At 40.3% G+C, this 20,033-nt stretch overlaps 1 protein-coding gene across 4 annotated transcripts in view; it reads left to right on the forward strand.

The window, feature by feature from the left end:
- The first annotated feature begins 14,926 nt into the window (after positions 1–14,926).
- Positions 14,927–20,033, forward strand: part of NR2C1 (nuclear receptor subfamily 2 group C member 1) — a 31,974-nt gene continuing 26,867 nt past the window's right edge. For 3 of the 4 annotated variants that reach the window (XM_088532887.1, XM_088532888.1, XM_088532889.1), the window contains exons 1-2: positions 14,927–15,116; positions 18,121–18,228. In XM_088532887.1, the coding sequence (XP_088389013.1) occupies positions 15,063–15,116; positions 18,121–18,228 (162 nt within the window). In that variant the 5' untranslated portion in view covers positions 14,927–15,062. The remainder of the gene's footprint in view (positions 15,117–18,120; positions 18,229–20,033) is intronic. The other variant, XM_088532890.1, reaches the window with a different exon arrangement.

Genomic DNA, 20,033 nt, shown 5'->3' on the forward strand with positions numbered 1-20,033 from the left:
GTTTTCAGAGTCAGCGTTTTGTTAAAACTAGAGGCTTTCAGTTCTGCTTGCAAGGTGGGGGGTGGGGTGGGAAGGGAGACATGGAAGTACTGTATTGGGGAAACAGGGTTCACCTGGTGCCCCCTTTTTTTTTTCTTCCACTCCTAGTAATTTTGAATGTCTTTTTTTCTGTAGCAGTATTTCCAGCTTGAAAATAACTCCGTAGAGGCTCTCTGTAGTCTGCAGTAGCCAGTTGCGATATGAGATGTCCTGATCCAACAGCAATTAGCCTCTAACTTGCTCCTTGCAGTCTGACTTCCTGGGAGGCTTTTGTCTAAAGGAAATGCTGGAGGCCTGTGAAGGGTTTCACAGCTTCTTTCTGAAGCTCTTTCCTTAGAGACATTGCAGTCCTTTGCCAGTTGCACAAGGAGATGCCTTGCGGTGGTGGACAAGGGCACGTGTGCACGTGCAGGGTGACATGGGGGACATCAGGATCACCTGGTGGGCAGGACATGGGCTCTGTGGTTCTCCCCAGCCTTTGTATCCTGTCCTGGCTGAAGTGAACAGCACTTGTGAAGCCTGCCAAAGGCTGCAATGACAGCTCAAGGTGATGCTTCTCCGGAGAGAACAACTCACAATAGGGCTGCTGTTCAGTTCTGACTTCCTCCCTCGCTTGGGGCACGTACTAACATTTTTGTTTCTCTTGCTAGTTGCATTTTCATGTGAGAAGCTCTTCTGAAGGAAATTAAATTGGTGGCAGCTCTGATCTCTTTGGAGCAGCCATAGCTGAGGCTGCATGTGTGTGGCCAGGCTAGGGGTAAGTGTGAGGGGTGGGTGCTTTCGTTTTAACTCTATCCTGTTTTTCCTGTCAAGTTTCATGGCTTCTGAAGACAAAGCCCAAGGAAAGGCTGAATAACAGTGAAGTTGACTCAGGTGTGTGTGTGGAGGGAGTGTTTGGATTAGGTGACCTCCACAAGTGGCTCTCAATATGAATTATTTCATGATTGTATTCTGTGATTAAAGATGTATTGAAAGAAGCGAACACTGATACAGCAACATGCCGTTAAATGGTTCAAATGCAAAATATAATTACAAAATGCTTGAAGCTAATGTGTTAGTCCAGTGAAAACTGGCTTTTGTTCATAATACAAAATCTAAATATTTAGACTGGCAAGATCCGTCTGCTTTTCTCTCTGCTGATATTTAGCTTTCATTTTATTTTATTGTGTGCTTATAGTATTATATAATGAAAACACATGCGGACAGTGAAGTTGCTGCAATTTCCTTACAGTTTGTGGAAGAAAGCAGCTTCCGTAAAGAAGGCAAGCTGTGCCTAATGGCAGGTCCAGGAAAGAAGAAGGGGGGAAAAAAAATCATTGAAATATGTAGTGCATCTGTGTCCAAGGAATATAGTGCTGGCGAGTCTAACTTGCACACGTTTATTCTGCTGTCAAAAGAACTATGGATTTCAGCAGCCATCCTGGCGAAGGCGGTTGAAACCTCTGCTACCCTGAGCTTTGGGTTAGGGAGCTCTCATGTGAGTAGCTGTTTTCCTGGCCCTATGGAGATACTGACACAGCATCCCTCTGGCACAGAGGGATGGGGAGCAGTTGGGGACAGGTGTGAGACGCTTTGACTGGCACAACTGCCCGCACTTGCTTTTCAGACATGTTCAGGATGCAGCCTGCAACTTAGGAATGAAGTGCGTACTTTTTTAAGGCATCAAGTAAAACTGAACAATGCCGAAGCTACCTTCTGGCAATAGAAAAAGTTAGAACTAGACTTTTAAAATGCTGTGGTTAAATGAGTGAACAGTTTTGTGTAGATGGTTCTTCAATGATGGCAGGTTGCTTTTACCAATTTAACCTTGTGCGTGTCTGTTAGTGGCATGTGGTAAACCGCCACAAAAGAGTATCTCATGTAAGTGAGGAGAGCATATAAAAGGCTGAAAGTGGTTACCCGAATTCTTACCGTGTATATTCTTGTCCATGCCTTTGGTCATCAGGCTTTGATTTGTTGCATTGGAAAACAAACGTAAATCTCAAAATAACAAAGCAACAAAGGATTTCTCTTCTGAAGAATCAAAGCTCTTCATTTACAATTCTTATTGCTTGTGGGATAGGGTTTTTTCATTGCGAGAGTCCCATGTAGGACTAGAAATCTTGTAAGTATGTTCCTTTCTGAAAATTATGGTGTAAGAACCATAATAAGAACCTTCTGCACCAATACTTTTTTAATGCTTTGAGCCAGGTCTAGCTTGAATTAACTCTGTTTATGCACTCTGGGTAAGCTATTTATTTGTCCTTGTAGGAAGTTAAACCAGTAACTTAGAGGAAAAAAGAAGTCTAGTATTATCATATCAGCTATAATTAGCTGTTATGTCATTTCAAATAAGTTGAGCTTTCCGTTTATAGCCTAACAATAACTGTGCTGTGAAAACTGCCCCATTTACTTTGGTGATAGCTTTCTTTTGAAATATTAGCAGGACAGTGTAAGTGCCAGCATGACTAATGCTTTTATTCTTGACTGTCTTAATCTGAATATTTTTTGCAGAGTGCTTTACATACCCTTCTTAATTATCACACATCTAGCTACTAAAGCTTCTCCTTTTTCCTAATATAGTTCTGTATTCTTGCTGTAAAAAGTTTGGCATAATAAATGATGTTTCTGTGCACAGCTTAATGCAAAATCTTCTTGAGCTGTGAATAAGTCACCCTTACTTTCAGCTTCAAATATAAAGCTGCTTTACATTATGGTAATAATAAAATTTCTAGTTCTCAGGTTGAATGAGAGATTTCTGATTTACAGGGGCAGCATGAGGTTATGAAGTGTTAAAAGAAGCATTGACAGCATATGCCAGGAGGAAGAGGATGTTAAATAACCTTTCCGTTAAACCATGGTGGGAAAATGTCTTGGAGTCAGGGACGTTTAATTAAATTTTGAGCGACCTTGCAAACAGACAGTCAAGCTGGACATCTTTGGGACCAGTACTCTGCCCTTCTTAGTGCGATGTACATTTTAGGCATTGCAGTGCACTGTTTAGAGGAGGAAATGTTTTGGGGGAAGCTTGTTCTTTAACAAAGGTAATTAACTAAAGCAATTACTTGCAAAGTTGATAAAGCGACAAGTCTGGGAAGAAGAGGGTGAAGACGGTGTTTATAGAGTTAGTTGCTTCTGAAACCATGCCAACAGTGATTTACTGGAAAGATGTCTGCAAAACTCCACCCTCCTTCCCTGAAGGAAATTGGAGTGGATTATAGGAATGTGTGCCTGTTGCGAGGGGAGAGGTAAAAGTAATCCCATAAGTCACAGGTTTGAAAGCCCTTTTCATAGAAGAGCTTCGTTTATTGGCCACCTCGCCTGGGGCTGTAGCTCAGTGAGTGCCCCAAGCAGTCATGTCACTGCAGCCCTATGAGTGCAGTGTGGCCTTGTACATACGGTGGGGTAACGAGGAGGGGCTTTTTCCAGGAGAAATGGCCGATTCCTGCTTCCACCTGCTTGCGCTGTGCCGCACGGAAGAGTAGCTAGCCACAGGATGAACAGATTAAGCGTACCAGCTCGTGCCTTGCAGTCGTACAGCCACTAGAGCCATACGAAGAGGGAGAAAAAAATCGTAGCAGTGGAGCGGCCCATTTGCATCCCAGCAATCCTCGTCCTCACCTTTCTCCCCGCTGTCGTGCATGTTCACGTGAAAAATGAAACACGGTAGTTTTAAAGCAGTGAGAGCAATGACTTAAAGTGAATTGTACACCTATACTTACAAATGCCTGTTCTACACTGCTACTTTACTTATTCCCTTAGGCTTTCACAAGTGTTCGCTCTTCCCTCATGTGCCTGCGACTCTAGTTGCTTAAGACTTTTTCTCTTGCAATATGTGTGTTCTCTAAATCTCGATATCATGCAAATAAACAGCATCCAACTGTGTGTCAGGAGTTGCCTAAATATTCCTTAGCTCATTGATGAAGAGGATGCTGCTGCTTCATTTCTGCCAACTGTTGTACATCTTGAGCAATATGTTTTAAGGCATGATGATCCAAGAGTAGCTGTTTCGGGTTCCTGTGTTCACTGAGTGCTTTCTGTATGCTGTACTGAGCAGAATAGCATCACTTGTTTCACAAATGTGTGTGGATTCCTTGGCTTGATATATTATTTATAAAATGCTGCAAAACACTGTGCCTAATTTTAAATAGCCTTGGTGTTTAAAACAGTAACAGAAACCCACGTCACATCTAAACAGAGTGGTTTTTTAATATTTTTTCATTTTACATTCAGCTATTCATTAAACAAGCTCTGTGTAGGTTATGCCAAATTCTTAATTAGGGCAAGGTGACATCTGGGAATGAAAATGAAGGCTAGTTTCTATTTTAAAATATAGAGCAGGTTTAAGCCTGGTGATGGCCTGGGCTGAAATAGCAAATCCTTAGTTATTTTTCTGAGATCTGTTGAAATCATATACTATTTAAATAGTATGACTTTAGAAAGAAGTTAAGACAATTTTTTCTAAGAGTCTTTTTTTTCATCCTGTCTGTCTTCCAATTACCTTTTGAGCTTTATTATAAAACTTCTCATACTTAGCTTTACTGTGATATAAGACCAGAAAGAAAAACTCACAAAAAAGTATTCATCAATAAATAGTTAAAATGCTTATACCTCGAAAGTATGCCCAGATTTCTTAAGTAGCTGCATTAGTTTAAATGCACATCTGTTTGTGTGTGGGTTTTTTTTTTTTTTTTTTTTTTTTTAATGGTGTGTATTGCACAAGTGAACTGCTTTCAGAGAAGACCCCATATTAACATGTGTGCCTTCCATCCCTGTATGGAGTCTGACTGGTTTGACAGCATCGGCAGAATAAAGGAAACTCCTCAAATTTGACAAGCGTTGCTCTTTGCAGCAGTCAGGCTGTACGGGTAAGCTCTGGTGGCGAGGTATGTGCTTTTCAAGGAATCTGGAGACCTGGACAAAATTTGGGCATGTTGTATCTTCTGACTGATGCAGTGTGTTCTCCTTCCTTTGAAGGATGTTATGTGAATCAAGATACGTTATAGTGATACAGCCGCTATAACACCAGCAGGAGTATTTTTGTATCGCATTAGCAGGAACTTCATACTTCAGTCATTAAAGTTGTGCGACTTCTGGCTTTTCGGTCAAGGACATGAGTTAAATCTTGATAAATGTTTATATCTTTTGGATATAGCCAGGAAACAGATGAGGGGTCCCGACTGCTGCTGCTCACCATGCTGCCTGCCCTCGTAGGAGTGCTTCTTGACCCATTTTCGTTAAAGTTGGCCAAAGGCAACAAATTCAGGTAGTTCTTTGCCAATTGATTTTGATGAAAACGTTGAGAAAATGGTGGTATATACAAAGTGAGCAAGAGGCAAGGAAGGTGGTTGACGGGGCAAAGGAAGCGGATGCACTTTTCCCACTGGTAAAGCAGCTCCCAGAAGGTGCATGTTTAAAAGCAGCAGTAGAGAATGATGGGCAGTGATGTACCAGCAAGCTTGGGTTAATGGCACTGGTGTATTTAAAAATAATTTTGACTCTGCCAGAAAAACTGTTTAGTAAGGGCATAAACAAGCAATATTTGTGTAGGAGCTACACAGAGATTAAAGTTGCTTTTCATATGAATCTGAAGACTAAGGAGAAAAGGCCTTTTAAGTAATACAGAAAAGCTCTAATGCCCGTCTTAAATCAAAATGCCTGCTTTTAGATACTTCTTCTGATAAATGGGAAGAAAAATTTTCAAAAGAAAATGGATATGTAATCTTCAGTTTCATACATCTTTGAGGTACTTTTTTAAATTTTCTGATAAGTAATATCATCAGGCACTGGAGAAATAAGTTCAAAAGTTCATGTGGTGATTATGTCTGGTAAGATAGGCTTAACGGCTGTAAATGCAAGTGCTAATGTTTATGTTACTGTTACCTGCTGTGTTGCCCATCTTCCAAGAAAGCGATTTGCCCTGGCCCTGGAAACTTAACATTGCTGGCAAAAAGCACATACAGGTCACCACAAACTACATAGCTGCAAAGAGAGAAAATTTTGGGCAGTTGGAGAGGCAGGGATCTAATCATGGTGACAATCTAAATACTGACAAGTTTTCCGTAAGCAGTACAACTCCTCTAAGCACAATTGAAGGAAAATCATGTATTCGTTTTATGTAGTTTTTAGAAAGGGCCTGTACAATCTTGACAGCCACTGCTAAGGGTTAGAGAAGCAAGTCTTTGGGAGTGTAAGCAAGGAGTGATATGACTGAGTTCATTTCTTCCTCACTTTCACTATGAAGTTTCTGAGAAATAAAGGGAAAGAACCTAAGTCTGATGTAAGAAGGAAGAACCAACACGGCAGTTGAATGAAAGAGGTATCATGGTAGAAATCAGAGTGAGGAGAGTAATTTGCAAGAGCCTGCAGAGTAGGATATAAATGAGGTAAAAGGTAGCTTTGTTACCTTAGCTAACAGCTTTTCTTAATATTTGATATGTTTATTGGCAGGAGTTTTGGGTCTTCCGCTTCTTCTTGGACTAATAATATTATGGTTTACAGTTAATTCTTTTCTCATATGTTTACTTGTGGGATATTTTAAAGATGGTCGTAAAAGTATATGCATTTTGTTTCAAGTTGTGCTTTCCCAGTCTGCTTTTGAATTCCAGACCCTGTTGCTTTATTTTCGTGGATAGGTTTAGAAAGGAAATGCAAGTGTGGTTAAAAATCTTTAGCATCTGAAAAAAGTTTGGCTTGAATAGTCTTGCTTCCTTGAGAGAAGAGCAGAACAGTTTGAATCAAGAAAACATTGGACCCAATCTACTTGTTTTCTATATTAGTAGTGAAAAACAACACTTACCGCTTGGAAGTGTGTGGCAAGATTTGGACAAGTCTGGAGTAAAGAAGCATTTCTGAAATTGGTTCACCTTAGGTGGACATCTTTTAATTTATTTGCAGTTATTGAAGCCCCAAACTCAGACCGTGGCTGGAATTAATCTATATGTTTTCATTTACTGAGGAACTTTAAGTTTGTTCTAAAGAGCTTAGAGAACATTGCCCAGAAAGCTCCAAGTTTAGAATGCTTTAATTGCAAGACTTGCACAAAGCAATTCAGTATTTGGGAATTGAGATTCAGGAAAAGAAGCTTTTAAAGCACGAAAATATGTGGCGCTAAATATGTAACTTTACATTATACCAGAAAAGAAAGGTAAAACTTTTTTTTTTTCTTTTTGTTTAATACACTGCAGGGGTTTCTAAAGACTGATTGTGCTTACCTGATGTAAGTATAACCTAGATATGTTAGGTAAGCTAAAGGTGAACTATTAAAATTATCCCACAGTTTCTTTTGAACTTGTGTGTAGCTGTCTCTTGTGGAGGTCCCTTAACTTCCCACCTCTCTGATGACAAGATGCACAGCCCAGCAGATCGTAGCTGTTCAAAGCGGCAGCCTTGCTGCTTTGCTGAGCTGGAAGTGGTGCTTGTCTGACTCCACAGGGAGGTTTTTCAGGCAGCTGAACAGCCTGAATATAAAGGGTATAGTTTTACAGTGCAGATGAAACAAATGAACAGCTCCCCACCATTAAAAATGCAAAGGGAGTTTTATCTCCTTTCTCATCTTCCTTTTGATTCCTTCCTTTGACATCTAACCACACGTTCTTTCTTTTGGTCACTCTAGAATTAACTTGATTGCAAAGCAGAAGGCTTCAGGGTGCTGGCTTGGCAGATGTTTGGTGCTTTTCTGCTAGCTGAATTTTCTGTCTTTAGTGAGTTGAAGGGGCTTAGTGCATGACCAGAGCTTGCTCAAGACGAGCAGCATCTCCTCCCCGTGGCTGAGCTGTAGTTCTGCTCGAGCTGCCTTTGAAACCATGTCTTGACTCTACAAATCAGAAAGAAACTTCTGCCAGTTCAGTTTGAACTGACTCCTAGGGGGACTAGGTGTATATTAATGCTAGCACAGGACAAGATTAAGAAGCGAGGCAAAAGTGGGGCAGTGGGATAGAAGTGTCTGATTCATGTAACCGTTTCATCAGATTACTTGTCATCAAATGGTGTCCGAAAGTCTGTAAATTAAGTACTGAATTTAGTGTGTGGTTTTGTGTTGTTTTTCTACCAGTGTGGATGGTTTCCTTTAGAGCAAGGTCTCTCAGAACACTGGATTTTAGCATAAAGCATTTCAGTGCAGAGTAAAATAGAAGAAAAAGACAAAACTACTACATGTGTTCACACACCTTGAAGTTGCAAGTGTTAAAATTTAAGTGCAGAGGGAATTCCAGCCCTTCAGGCCAAAATTAAGCCTAAAATCTTTTATTTTTGCAGGAGGTCTGGACATCTGCGCAACCAGTGAAGGTTGCTGAGCATTGTTCTTCATTGCATGACGTTTTAACACAAACAGTGACAAACTTCAGAGCAATGCACTGATCTCTGGTGATTTCTGCTGCCGATTCAGAAGTAGCTTCACCCAGACACGCTCTGGGAGTGAGAAGGCCAGATGGAGACTTAATTCAGCAGCGTGTTCCAAGCCACAACCTATTCTCCAGATTCCTTCTCGTTGCCAGAGTTCAGTCTTGTTTGTGTGGTTGAAGCCCTCTATTCACGCAGGTCTACAGCAAATGAGAGGCAGATGGCTCTTCTGGATAAAGTTTCCAAAGTTACCCCTTCCAGTGCCTTGGTTGTGCCTCTCTGTCTCTTACTTGCCTTGTGGCTGGGATGCCATAGTTTGCTGCACGTATATTCCTTCACTGTGTTATTGTAAAGTGAAACACGGTATTTTAAGCAATTTTCAGCATTTATTTAAGCTAATTTGTTTGACGAGTACATTCTAGCTGTGAGGGCCCTTAGTGCCCAGCTTAGGAGAACTAACCAGTGGGTGTGAAGTGTTTCCTTAAAAAATGCCCTGCTTCATTTCCAAGGGCACACTTTATTCCCTGCAGAAGGGTGCATTCGAACTGCCCAGGGATTTATCTAGCAAGACAGAGCCATGGGATGAACAGCAGAAAAGCTTTGTGCTTTACTTTGAGACTTCTGGGTCTCAACAAGTTTGGGACTTAAGTAAATTTGTACTTCAAGCTCGTAGCTGTGGAATCCATGACTAAATACGATCAAGAGTTTATGTTTCAAAAGGAATTTCCTGCTTATTTTTGCAGTGTTTATAATTAACTGTAAAGAGCTATAGAAAAAAAAATGTATTTTTTTCGTATGATGCCCTACCAAAGATAGGGCCTAGCGCTTATACTGAAACTAACATTCTTAAGGATGACTTTCCATGATGGTTGAGATTTCTGGTAACGAAGATGTTTTGGCTTGCTTTATTGTGTTTTTGAGAGCTGAACCATTTGTAGGTCAAGGACCAAAAATACCTTATATATGTTTCAAGTGGAGAGATTGCGTTCAAGTCCTTAAATAACTGACCTTGAAAACTCTTGTAAACCTAGGCTCCTGCTTCTGTGAAACCCGTTTTGAGATCCTTTTTTGACCAATAAGATTTTCCCAAGCAGGGGAAGATAGGAGCATTGTTTTATTAAAGCTAATGACATTACAATGGACTTTGAAGGCCTGACTAGATCAATACTCCTTAAACAGTCACCACCCTTCAAATAATTTTTTAAAGTAGTTTTTTCAGCAGGCTTGTTTCTCAGTACCCTTTTGATTTAAAATTGTCTCTATTTTCATGGCATTTGGACTGTACCAGTGAAGTTCAGCCTATCTTGGGAGCTGTAACTGTATAGATATGGGCACCCAGCTTGAAGAAACCACTTTTGTTCTTCGGATCTGGTAACCCTTCCTGTTGAAATTCTGATCCAATGTGTCTGTCCTCTGGGTAAAGTCATGGGGCTTCTCCATTGCAATGTGTCTTGGAAGAAGCCACCAGGCCCGACAGCTTTCATATCCACCATCGTTCCAGCTACGACTTGTAGGACTTTCTTCTTGTTTATTCACGGATCTTGCGGAGAGGATAACATTTGCTCCTTTTCCCTTTTAAACTATATTAAGTATTACTATTCAGCACCTCCTTATGTCAACCATTTTAAAAGCCTGCTTCAGTGGATCGGAAAGATTTAGAAACTTTCTTTAGTAGTATTGGAGAATTATGTGTTGAAATGTGTTTATTCCAGTAAATGCCGTTAAAGCTGTTTTACAGCCAGCCTTTAAGCAGGTTTAAATACTTTATAATGCTTTAGCTGCTTGAAGTACTTGAAGGGAATATGTGTCTCAACAAGCACTTAACGTTACCCTACTGTAACTGTCTTTCCCCAGGTTACAGCATCAATATATTCTGCATGACCTGCCATACTTTCCTAGGAGCACAGACACTTATAAAACCTGGAATATCTGTTATGAAATAAAGGATTTCTTTGTTTTCTCCTGCCCTTTTAGGCTCTGAAGAGGGTGGTGAGGCGTGTGGCCCCCCAGGCTTGGCCCTAGCAAACATACGTGGCCCAGCCTGCGAACGTGTCGTGCCTGCAAAAAGGCGCTGGAGCGCAAGGCTTGGAGGATCACGTCAGCTGAGACTAGTGTGTCTGATGTTTGTGGGGCCAGGTGTAGCTTGGTTCTGATGAACCTGGCAGGGAGAAATGGGGAAGAAATACAAAGTTCACCTAACTCTGTGGACTGGTTGGTTCTTGGACTTCTTTGTAGACAGTGAAAATGCATGTGGTTTCAAATCAGCATTCTGACTTAGGATGTATTTAAATTCTGCTCAATGCAGATGAATGGGCAGCTGTGTAAAGTGACAGTATCTTTAAGAGAGAAAGTCTGAAATTTTGTTGAGTCTTAGTTAAGGGGAGAGATTTTGTTTTGTTTGCAAGTGTCCAAAATGTAACACTTTTGGACACTTGTCCAAACTTTGTATAAACTTTGTATAAACTTTGAATGTTTGTCTTCTAACTTGTCTTGCGCATGTGGCTTAGGTATATAATGCACCAACTGTGCAGGGCAGATTTTTATTATTTTTTTTTATTGTATTTATTTATTAATTTAGTGAAGCCATATTTGGCTGAAGAAGGCACATTAAATGTTCTTTACAGACCTTTGCGTGCAGAATTGCAGCTGTAATTGAGTTTTGGGATAGCATTAACTGTTTCGTATAAGACTGCATTTTGAAGAAGAGAAAAAAAAAAAGGGATTGAATTCTCCCTATCTTGAAAGATTTACGATAACATAAATAGTTCATTATTGTTACTTAACTAATGAAAGTCAGGGGCCAAATGTGGCCCTGGGAAAAGCAGGGGAAAATACCCCTGAAGGAGCCTTGCTTGCTGGCCTGGCAGGCACGAGCTGGGGACCAAACACTCCGCCAGCACCGCAGGGAAGAGCAAGGCTACTGGGAAGCCCATGAAGGAAGCAGTAGAAAATGAGGTGTAACGGGGCAGGGCAAGGCTAGAGGCTGATGAAATTGAAGCAGCCTTTCGAAAGCGAGAAGACAGTAAATGTAGCATCAGATATTTTAAGGATTTTGAAAAGAGAAGGGTGCTATGGTTACAGGAGAAAATGCTTTATTTCCTGAAAAGTCTTAAGATATCCTGGAACAACTGGAACGGGGTGCTCTGCTAAGGATGGTGGGAGCCGGGGTTATTGTGAGGCTGGCTGGGCCCTGCTAATTTCAAATTTCTTGCAAAAATAACTTTTCCCCATAGGTAAGCTAAGCTTTATCATTATAAGGGATAGCAATTTCCATTCCTGTTGGGATTTGATCACTATCTATTACATGGTAGACTAAAATCAGCTAATGAGAGGAAAGGTCTGTGATGCATGGTATTTTACTGCAGGGATAGTAGTTAGTTATAAACTCACGTGAAACTCTTATGAAATAACAGCACTGTTTTTCTTGCATTCTTTCTAAAAGTAGCTTTGATGATTACATTTCTCATAAATAGAAAATTTTCCCTCCCTAGAAATGTGGGGTGAGGCAAAAGACATATCCCTGTCAATCACCTAATTCCCTAGTATCTTTGCTTCTGGAATGAAGTCACTACTGGGCCACTTTTCCATCATGACTGTTTTATCCTTAATACTGTGTGTTGCTTTTTTCATCCTCTCTTTCTTATTTACTCACCAGATTAATCTATAAAAGCCAAAAAAACAACAACAACAAAAAAAAAAGTTGCATGTTAACTTCTTACTCTAAGAACAAGCTTGGACAGGCTACAGAGCTGTAGAAAGATGTCAGAGCCTTGAAACATGGTTTCACGTGATGGTTTCCACGGCTCACGGCTGTGGAGAGAGGGGGTGAAGCCGGAGGCGCGCGTTGCCCGTGCGGCCGTGGCCTTGCGCGCTCATACAGCAAGGCCGGGTCTCTCGATGCGCTCAGACGTAGCACAGACGAAAATAAAGCTTCACCACGGGCTGAAACTTAGGCCAAGGACTAGACTGGGGCTGGCCGTTTGGGTGGCTGGATAGATGTGGATCAGGTGATTTAATAAAAATAAAAACAATAATATTAAAAAAAAAAATGGTATTAGAAAGAGAAAACCCTTCCTGCTTGTTAACACTGTGATTGAAGTAATCCAGGAGGCCTGAAGAAACCAGATCAGCCCATCTTTTATTTTCTGAGTTTCTCTGTGTTTAACGTGTCTCTGTGTTAATTCAGTGCAGATATATGGCAGAGAACACTATAGGCGCAGAGAATCTTTAGCTTTAATTTTGCAGTTCCATAGGTACCCTAGGTAGGACTCGACTCTTTGCTTAATGTTTGTGCCAATTCTTGGGCGAGTTATTTTCCAGTTTTTGCAAGTTTAGTATTTTCAGTATTTGACTGAAATCTTTGAGAACATTAAATTAAGCTTATCCTTTCCCTGTACTGTATTGTTCATTTTCATATATTACTGAGTTAGTATAAGACAGCTCTAGCACTAATAATTAGAATTTAATGTTCTTGTTGGAGCAAGCTAATTCTGCCAAAGCACGGACGTGTTTAGTGTCAAATAACTGTAGCTTGTGCTGATAAATATGACTAAAATTGAGAATGTCATAAATTATACTCAGCTATAGGAAATATTATAGACATGGCTCTTCTGATTTAAAAAAAGTATTGATTTTTTTTTTCTGGAAAACAGTGGAAAATGGATTGCAGACCGTAGCATCTGACTGGATGGGCATACAAAGCCTATAATCATTATCAGTGGATAAAATTGGATTGAACTATTCCAAATGAACTTTGTTGTGCTAACTAGATAGTCAAACTAGATGTTTAGTGAAGCAAACATTTTGTTTGAAAGGAGATTTGTTGTGTTTTTGAAAATACCAACACAGTAGAACTAGGTGGAAGCATTGAAGAGATTTTTCAGCTATTTAAAGAATGATTTTTGGTTGTTTGTTATTGCAAGGAACTCATGGTGTTCCCCTTACTGAAAGAAATAGTGTATTTTAGAATTGCAGAGAATTTCAGGTTGGAAGAGACCTCAGGAGGTCTCTAGTCCAAAACCTTCTCAAGGCAGAGATGAGACTGTCTTATGAGATGAGACCCAAATTTCAGAATTTTACTTGTTTACTCTTCATTTATGGCAAAATACTGTTGTATGCACAGTATTTCTGTTATAGCAATAACAAGACAGTCGGATCTTATGAAACAACTCTGCAAGAAGTGCATGTCTATCAATGCTGGAGGTGGTCTTCACCAAAAGTCTATGTTTCTTACCGAGTAGTTCTTGAATTCATTTTTTGGGAACTGAGCTTTCTTGTAAATGAAGTAGGTAACAGATTTTTGGCAAGGTGCATATAAGTAATGCGTTATATTATTTTTTTTTCTAGTCTTTTAGTTAAAACAAGAAGAAAGATTTTTTTTTTTCTCATCAGGGGGTGTATCACAAGTGTAGTGGTTGTGTCCCGCTGTTGTCCCAAGTTGCTGCCATCTGTTAGATTTTCCAAGGAGTGAATGTTTTTAAATGTAAGCTTCAGGCTTGAGTTTTACATGCACGTCTGCATCTTCCCTCGCACGTCGCTCGGAGCTTAATGTAGAACCAGGCAGCTTCGAAGGACTGCGGTTCCCACCGTCCTCGAGCCAGAGCTGTCTGCCAAAGAGCACAAGGGGTCTCCAGGTTGCTGCACTGCCTTTTGTACCTGTGACTGGGCAAGCAGAGGCATCCCTGGGGTAGCAGAAATTCTAGCAAAGTGAAAGGATGAAGAGTCAAGGGTATTTGTTAGCTGCTTTTCGACATATGCGACTGCTTTCTTTAATATGCTAACATGTTGTGTGGTAATACTGTTGCTGCCTGTTAAATAAAACTTTCATAGTGTGTCAAAAATATATATATATTGTAGATCAGTACCATTTATTCTTGTATTCTTACAGGAATATGATTGTCAGTATTAAACATCTTTATGACTGTCTGCAGTTGAAGTAAATTTAGTATATAGACAAATTATTTAATCCTTGTCTCATATGAAAGGCAGATATAATGTTTTTAATACAGCTTTTGACAGAAAAATAAATATTTATGGTACTTCATAACTTGTTTTATGTTTTACATGCTGCCTGACGTATGTTTGTAGACAGGGATCCAAATGGAGATTGATCTGAATACTTAATACTGTGTTAAATTAGTGTCTGCTAAATCCTACAAAGTTCTTGGGAAGATTTGGACACATCACACTAGCAGTATGGGTGGTAGAACAGTCAACTTAGTTTTCTTGTTTGTTCTTTGTTAAGTCATCTGTTTTTTTTTGCATCCAATGATGTCTTATATTAATTACAAAATAAATCTTTAAACACTCCTGCTAATACTATAAAATCAACATAAGCACAGAAGAAATTGTACTTTTTTTCCTTGCCGTGTATCAACAAAGTTGTTGGCCGGCTTCCAGTTTTTAAGATGTGAATCGCATCCCTGCAGATGCCCTGGCCAATACCACGCTGCTGCCTGCACTTGGAGCTTAATGGATTGTTGCTTTGGTGGAAGAATAGTAGATTTCTATGGGAGTTACTTGTGTACAAAGTTTGCAAATGGAAGCTAAGTGAGTACTTTTAGGGCAAAAATGAGCTTTAAATTCTGCAGGAGATCTTTATGTAGGTGGACTATATTTTCCCCAAGACATGTTTACTATTGAGGTTACAGATGTTAAGCATGTTCTTTCCTTTCTTTGACAGGAAATTCTGGTGATTAACGATCATGACAACCATAGAGGAACTGGCCCATCAAATTATTGAACAGCAAATGGGAGAGGTACATAAACTTTGAGTCCTATTTAAAAGACATTGAGTAATAAAATATACAGGCTGATAAATAATAAAAAATAAAGCCACAAAAGAAAATCAAGAGACCCTCCCTTGGAAGATTAGAAGAACTTGCTATGTCCAAATGTCTAAAATTTGTGCAGCAAAATATTTCTTGCCAAAGTTTATCCCACCAAAATTAAGCTAAAGAAAATGTAACAGTGCTTCTAGCAAGTGGCTGGCTCTTCAGCTGGACTTTTGAGGCCTGTACTGGTCTCCAGAGAGCGCTCTCCTTGCCTAGTAATTGCTCTGCTCACTTCTGGTTACAAATTTGCAGTCAAAAGAGTTGCAGTACCCAGTTCCACTTTCCAGTTAGGCACTTGCTCCATTTTATGTCATTCTTTTTTTCTGCTTTTCTAAGTAGAAGTTTGCAGTGCTCTTCATTGCAAAACATCAGTAGATATTTGTTGTAAAATGGGAAGGATTCAGTTCTTGGTTTTGACAGCTTCTGTTTTTATATTCTGTGACCTGTGAGGTGCAGTTGGAGCATGTCTGGACATGCACAAGTAAATTGGAGGTGTGAATAAGTATATACATAGTTCTCTAGAAAGTTTCCTCGTAGTACTTAGTACTGCTTCTAAGTAAATAGAAGTAGAAAAATAATATTGAGTAGCTTGAAACATCCACTCCTGGTTTCCAGTTTGGTGTGGTACACAGTTATCTTTCAAGTGATTTTTTAGTTCCTTTCAGTCGTGATTTTGAACAAAAAGGTGGAGAGTGTTGGTCCTTTTTTTATGAATTCTGACGCCTGTCATTATTGTAGCATCTGAATTGGTGCAGCTACCTCGAAGGCCAGGAGTGTCACACGCGTGGGTGGAGCAGTCACTCTCTCCCTCCTCCCCTCACAGGCAGCAGAGTGTCTGCTGTGGTTTTGTCTGCGTGATATGTTTCTTTGGGGAGGTCTCAGTGTGGCTGTATTGCATGTTCTGCTTCGTGCAAAAGAGCGTGTTAGTCAAAGCGGGCTGAAGTCTGTGTTCCTCTTGAAAAGAGGATGGGGAGTTTTATGATTCACCTTGGTCCCTGAGAGACATTTCTCTCTATTGCATTTATATTTATGCCAGTCATTCCTACCCAGGGTTGACCTGAAGTCTTTAACTAGTTATCTGCTTGGCAAAGTTCCTCATCAATGTGAGCTTTGAAAACCGTAGTTGAAACTCTGTGGAAAGTATTTTTAGTAGCACTTGTAAACCCTTGAATGTTGAAATGGCTTTAATTGAATTTAACTGATGCAAGCAAAACACGAAGGATGATAAAACGGGTTTTTTGTTTCCTGAAAAATGGAAAATGCTCCTATGTCTCATTAAAATAATCATCATAATTGTTCTGCAATGTAGTTTTGATTTTTTATCATGCTAATTCTTGTTAGTGAAGCATTTTAAAATATGAAATTATTGTGAGTGTGTGTGTGTGTGTTTTTTTTTAACCTCAATAAAAACTTTTATACTTTATAGAAGCCAACTACCAAGCAGACACTTTGTGGGAATGATGAGCAGTTTTACCTTCTGCAACACACAGATCTTGACACTTGCTCCTTCCAGGTGTAATCTAGTCCTGGGATACGTAGCTAATTTTGTAAAGCAAGGAGTAAGTTGCACAAAACCCTGAGTGCCTGTTGGTCACCACTCATCGCTTGAGAGGCCGAGGCAGGATTTTTGTGCTCTCGTGCGTTGTAAGCTCCAGATTTTGCTGTGTAAGGGACTCTTCTTGTCCTTTACTACTAAGCAAAGAACTAGATGAGCTGTTGGAATACTGACTGTATTAGTAGCTATGAAAACCTTAAACTTTTAGAAATTGGCGTTCAAAAACGTCTTGGACAGTAGTTTAACAGGTGGTTCTGCTGGCAGCCTAATCCCACCCATGCGTTTGTTCGGATGCGTCCTGATGTTGAGAGCTCCTGGGTTGAAGGTTTGGTCTGGGTTAAGAACAGCCTCCGTCCGTCTTTGGCTTTGCCGAGCCCTAGTGCTGATCCTTGCCTAACTGAACGACCAATTTTGCCTGACAAGCTAAAGGAAGGGCAGCAGGTGACTAGAGGGGCTGAGACTAGTGCCAAAAGTAACGCCTGTCTGGGTGGAGGTGCAAAATGGCCTTGGGCCGGTGGGAGTTGGTATCTCTGCGTCGGGGAAGTCTTCCCCACCACCTGTCCCCTTCCCGCACTCGCTGCTACATCCCTTGTGCTGGTGCTAAGCACATACATGAGGGTATGAGCAGCAAAATTGGGAAGCTAATACTGCAAGAGCAGCCCGGCTTTCGGCCAGTTGCTAAACCGTACCCTGGCATTAAGGTAAAACACGTTAGTGCAAATGTGGCACAGATTTGATAAAAGACATTCTGCTGGGTATCTCTCTCAGATATATAGAATCATAGACTGCTTAAGGTTGGAAGGGATCTCTAGAGGTCATCTAGTCCAACCCCCCTGCACACGCAGGGTCACCTAGAGCACGTGGCACAGGACTGCGTCCAAGCGGGTTTTGAAGATCTCCAGAGAAGGAGACTCCACAACCTCTCTGGGCAGCCTGTTCCAGTGCTCTGTCACCCTCACTGTCAAGAAATTTTTCCTTAGGCTCCTGTGGAACTTTTGATGCTTCAGTTTCCGGCCGTTTCCTCTAGTTCTGTCGGTGGCCAGCAGTGAAAAAAGGCCAGCACCATCAGCAATTACAATTCAAAAAAAATTCAATTATGGGGATTTGTCAACAATGGATAGTTCTGCCAGACATGTTTCTCAATTTTGTGTTGGAAGGTATTCAAAAATGGCTTTAAGAGATTGAAATTAGTAGAATTTTCTAATCTGCAAAGTTAGGCTATTAAATCAGATCACAAGTGTTTGCATTATGCGTGCAGTAAAAGTATCACACTTACCAAAGCCTTTGGCAGAAAAATCAAAAGTGATGAAACGGTATGGTCATACTGTAGTACATCCGTTTCGTCAGTCCTTTGTGTTTGTTTCTTGCTTCTAGATTACCCATTCCCGAGAAGCTGTTACACAAACACTAATGGATGGCTCGGCACAACGGATACAGATTGTCCCTGCAGATTCCGGCCTCTCGTTACCGCAGCGCATACAGGTATGCCTCGTCCAGGGTGTTCTGCAAGCAGGGATGGGGTGTTGCTTTCTGTCAGTTTTTGTGTACAATTCTTTTTTATTTATTTTATTTGGTATATTGGTGCAGCTCATAAAAAGTACTGGAAACAAGGGCCCGGGAAGTACATTAAAGGATGTTTGTTGACTGTCCCAGCCAATGTTATACATCCCACTATGCTACTTCGCAGCCTGGTGAGATAATAATCTCCTTCTGAATTCAGTGAAGAGCAGGAAGTTTTTTAGCAGGGCAGATAGTTAAACTGTAATCAACACAGATGTATGGATAAGGAGGTGAGGAGAATTTGGGAAATAGGAACCTACTTTTCATCCCTTGGAAGACAATGCAAGTCCCTGCAAGCATTTTGTTTTTTAAATTTCCTCTTATAGAAAAATATCAAATGCAGAATAAATTTTAAAGTGTTCTCAGATCTCTGTTGTTGCTCAGAGATGCTTCAGGTGAGCCAGCTGCCAGCATAGTCTTGGCTGCTTTTGCTTCTGCCACTTCACTTCTCAGTGTTTTTGTTGGTTTTTCCTGCTTCAGTGCATTGTGTTCAAGCTTTGTGCTACCTCCCAGGGCTGCTTTTAGCTGCCCCATACATGATGTTTTCTTTTATTTTATCACCTCTCTGCCTGTATGCTTACTCATGGTGCCAGTCTTAACCTATCCAGCAGATCCTTATTTGTTCAGTTACCTCCAAGACTTTTCTGTTAGCCTTTACTTTTTGTACAGCCGTGCCTTTGAAAAACCAATTTGTGTTAATAATTGGTGTCTCCTTTCTTCTGTTTTTCCCCATCCAAACCTGTGTAAGCTGTAATGCCCCTTGTAATGGAAGCCATTTAATGTAATCTCTTTGTTGGGATCTGGTTGTGGGACAGTGCTAAAACAGCGAGCCTTTATTTTTGAGCAGCAAGACAAAGCTAGTTGGAGGCTTTTGAACCCTTGTGTGGCAGCCACTGATGCAGGGAAGAGAGGACTACTTTTGGGTAGGGACTCCACTACTGCAAATCTGATGAACATGGAAGAATCGTATTTCTGAGGGTTGTTGTTTTTCAGGGGCCTTTATATAATTTTCATCATCTCAGGTAGCTCTGGAAGATCCCATGTTTCACAGCTACCTTGTCCTGGTTCTTTTCTCACCGCACTCATTGATTCTTGCTTCAAAATGGGTAGTGAGCTCTTTGGGACAGGGGTTGTCTCTTGGTACGTGTGGAACAACACTTAGCAGAGCAGGAGACCTCCCGCAGCAGGCGCTACAAACGTGGTGGCACTATAAATAGTAATAAATTACATGTGAGGGAGAATTTAGTAATGAAAACTTGGCGAAAAGCCAAGAAATCGTAGTTAAAAGTAAATTGCTTGTAGGAGCAATACATAGAGTTTAATAAGATGTTCAAAATGAATATGTTAAAATAGTTTGTTTGGAGTTTATAATTTCAGTTACTATCTCTTCCTTTTTGTGATGTATTGAAATATAAAATGCTCAGTAAAAGATTCTTCAAAACACGTTTCACTAGTCCCTCTTTTTAGGGAACTTTAACTTTTTGGGTTTGAGGATAAAAGTTGATTGCCACATTTATTCCTAAATGGACATTTCTGTTCAAAACGAGTTTTGTTATAAACTAGTGGACTCTGTATGTTTAGAAACTTTTTTTCTAAAACACAAACATTGGCTTATCTAGGTAAACCATTTATTGAAACAATATTCAAATAGCGATCAAGACTTCTTAAAAAAGGACTTAGAAAGCTATAAAATAAAATTAAAGTATCTTTCACCACCATCAAGATAC

Source organism: Tinamus guttatus, unplaced genomic scaffold (assembly GCF_059628265.1).
Source record: "Tinamus guttatus ecotype Peru unplaced genomic scaffold, ASM5962826v1 Tinamus_guttatus_pri_ptg000472l, whole genome shotgun sequence".
Taxonomy (NCBI): Eukaryota; Metazoa; Chordata; class Aves; order Tinamiformes; family Tinamidae; genus Tinamus; species Tinamus guttatus.